General features: G+C 48.8%; 1 protein-coding gene across 1 annotated transcript; it reads left to right on the top strand. All coding sequences in view use genetic code 11, as the record gives it.

Moving 5' to 3' along the window:
- Positions 1-282: 282 nt before the first annotated feature.
- Positions 283-435, top strand: EGR_10769 (hypothetical protein; the record flags this gene model as incomplete). The annotated part of the gene is made up of 1 exon (XM_024500018.1): positions 283-435. The coding sequence occupies one exon, from the start codon at positions 283-285 to the stop codon at positions 433-435; it is 153 nt and encodes a 50-aa protein (XP_024345568.1).
- Positions 436-2,229: the final 1,794 nt, after the last annotated feature.

Below are 2,229 nucleotides of genomic sequence, written 5' to 3'. Positions count from 1 at the left end.
AGCTTTCTGGTCCAATTCAACCACCAACACCACCTCCAGTTAATCCTGCTGTTGACAAATGCACCACGGTGGTGCTGCCAATGGAGCCGTTGATGCAGCGCTTTGGAATGTCAATGCCGGGCCAAATTCCTCTCTAGAGCAACAATTACACTAACAACAGGAAGTGAGTTGCAAGGCCTTCCCTATTCCTCCTCCTCCCTCCTCTGCTTTTTCCTGCTACGGCTTCCAATGTCCCTACTGTGGCCTCCAACATTGTCTCGGCTCCTCGAGGCGTTCAGGCTGATGGCGGGAACAACAACAGGCGTAGCAGTAGCAGCAGTAACCGTCTCCTCCGTCACCAGGCAGCTGGCGACTTCCTCAAGATTGGCAGTGTTGCTGAATCAAAACAAGATCAGAGATAGCAAGGGGGAGAGTACTTCTGGACAGGTCTTCTGAGCACACGGCAGCAAAACGCGAGAGGATGTGGCCATAGAGGTGGTCAAAAACCGTCGCCAGTTTCTCGCCAGGCAACTTTTAAAGGTGCGCGCGTCCGTGCCTAGAACTCCTTTTTACCTGCCCTTTCCTTCCTTACAGCACCGAGAGTAAAACAACCAACGTATTGCATAGCGACTCCCCTCTTTTGAGTATCGACCCTGGCTCTCCTCTCCATCAGCCTTTCATATCATCGAAATTCTGTGCATTGGAGAAGATATTTGACCGGAACACTATTCATTGCTTCTGCTAATTCAACTGGATCTGCAGTTTCGTCAGGTATGGGAACTGGGTTCGGGTTAGGGGCGGGGATTTGCACTGGCAATCGCTCGTGTCCATGGCTAGTCGTAGGAACGCTGGCCTAAAAGCTGATTTATGCAATGGAGGACGAGATTTAACGCAGTTCCGTGGGTGTAGAACTTTGCGTCTGTTTCCCTTTGCCATTTTGTTCTCACTTCAGAGCTGTTCAGCCATATCTATCTGAGTTTCGTCCAGCTAGTAGGGAAGTGGCGGAGGTATCGGGAGTTGACGTTATCGCCATCTTTTTACAGGTAGGGTAGGCAGCTCTGTAAGGAAACCTTCTCTGGTGGGTGAGTCCCGTGATAGATACTAAGGATAGACACAGATCGGTGTATGGAATCCATGACGATGAGCGACGTGACCCCGGGATAGACATAGGTAGGTAGGTATGTTGATCCTTAGTTATGAGGCCCATGACCCAGTAGGTAGACTTAGGTCGGTATTTAGGGCCGCGACGGCGGGTCACGTGACTCTGTGGGTAGACTTAGACCGGTATATAGATACCCTGACAATGAGTCACGCGACCCTGAAGCAGATGTTGATCAATATGTTGACCCTTGGTGGTGAGTCTCCTGACCCATGTGTCCCTGATTATGAGTCCAGTGGCCCTGTAGGCACACACAGGAAAACATGTAGAACTCTGATGTTGAGTTATACGACTGTCTCGGTTTTATCTAACGATGTCGAACAGTCGACCCCCTATTTCTAACTTGGTGAATCCCTTAACTGAAGGGCAAATCTTTAACAACGGATGCCTGCTCTTGGTAGGAAAGCAGCTTCGGGGCATAAGAAAGTGTATAAACACGGTTGTTCCTTGCCAAGATGACCTGTTTCACTTCGTCGTCGATGGGTGCCCAGTGTGAGCTGGCTAGTCCTTCAGCATTGCCGGGTCCTATTTTGGTCAAAACCTGCAGACTCTGGAAGACACTGAACCAGACACCTCCCTCTCGCTTGACTTTTAATAGGTATAAAAACTAGCGAACTGAATAATGCGTCAACCTGGTACTGGCATTCTCGCCTGCTTCTATTAGCTTTTTGTCCGTCCGCATGACTAAGGTGTTTCCTTTTGGCTTCTTAGCAATTTATAAAAATATTAATTTTCTGCAGTTTGAAAGTCTCCTGTGAACATTGTAGACAGGCCCATCTCGGCCAACCTCATATACCTATCGTATGCTGTGCGAACTGATTCCTGCACATTCCGCAAGTAGAGGTAGTGGAATAGATAGATGGCTGAGTAAGTAGACGGTTAGGTAGGTCGGCAGGTGGAGAGACGAATAGGCAGGCAGGTCCTCGGACAGACGACTCTAGCTTTGCCTTTTCGCATAACCTCAGCCTCTACCTCTGCCAACTGCCTACCCAAATGGACAAAGGCAGAACAAGGGTGGAAATAAATAAACAAGTGAATTTTAAGACTGCAAATAATCCTCTCAAAAGACCACTGGTATTACGCGTGATGGT

Source organism: Echinococcus granulosus, assembly GCF_000524195.1.
Source record: "Echinococcus granulosus chromosome Unknown EG_S00266, whole genome shotgun sequence".
Taxonomy (NCBI): domain Eukaryota; kingdom Metazoa; phylum Platyhelminthes; class Cestoda; order Cyclophyllidea; family Taeniidae; genus Echinococcus; species Echinococcus granulosus.
This window is presented reverse-complemented; position numbering and strand designations above follow the sequence as displayed.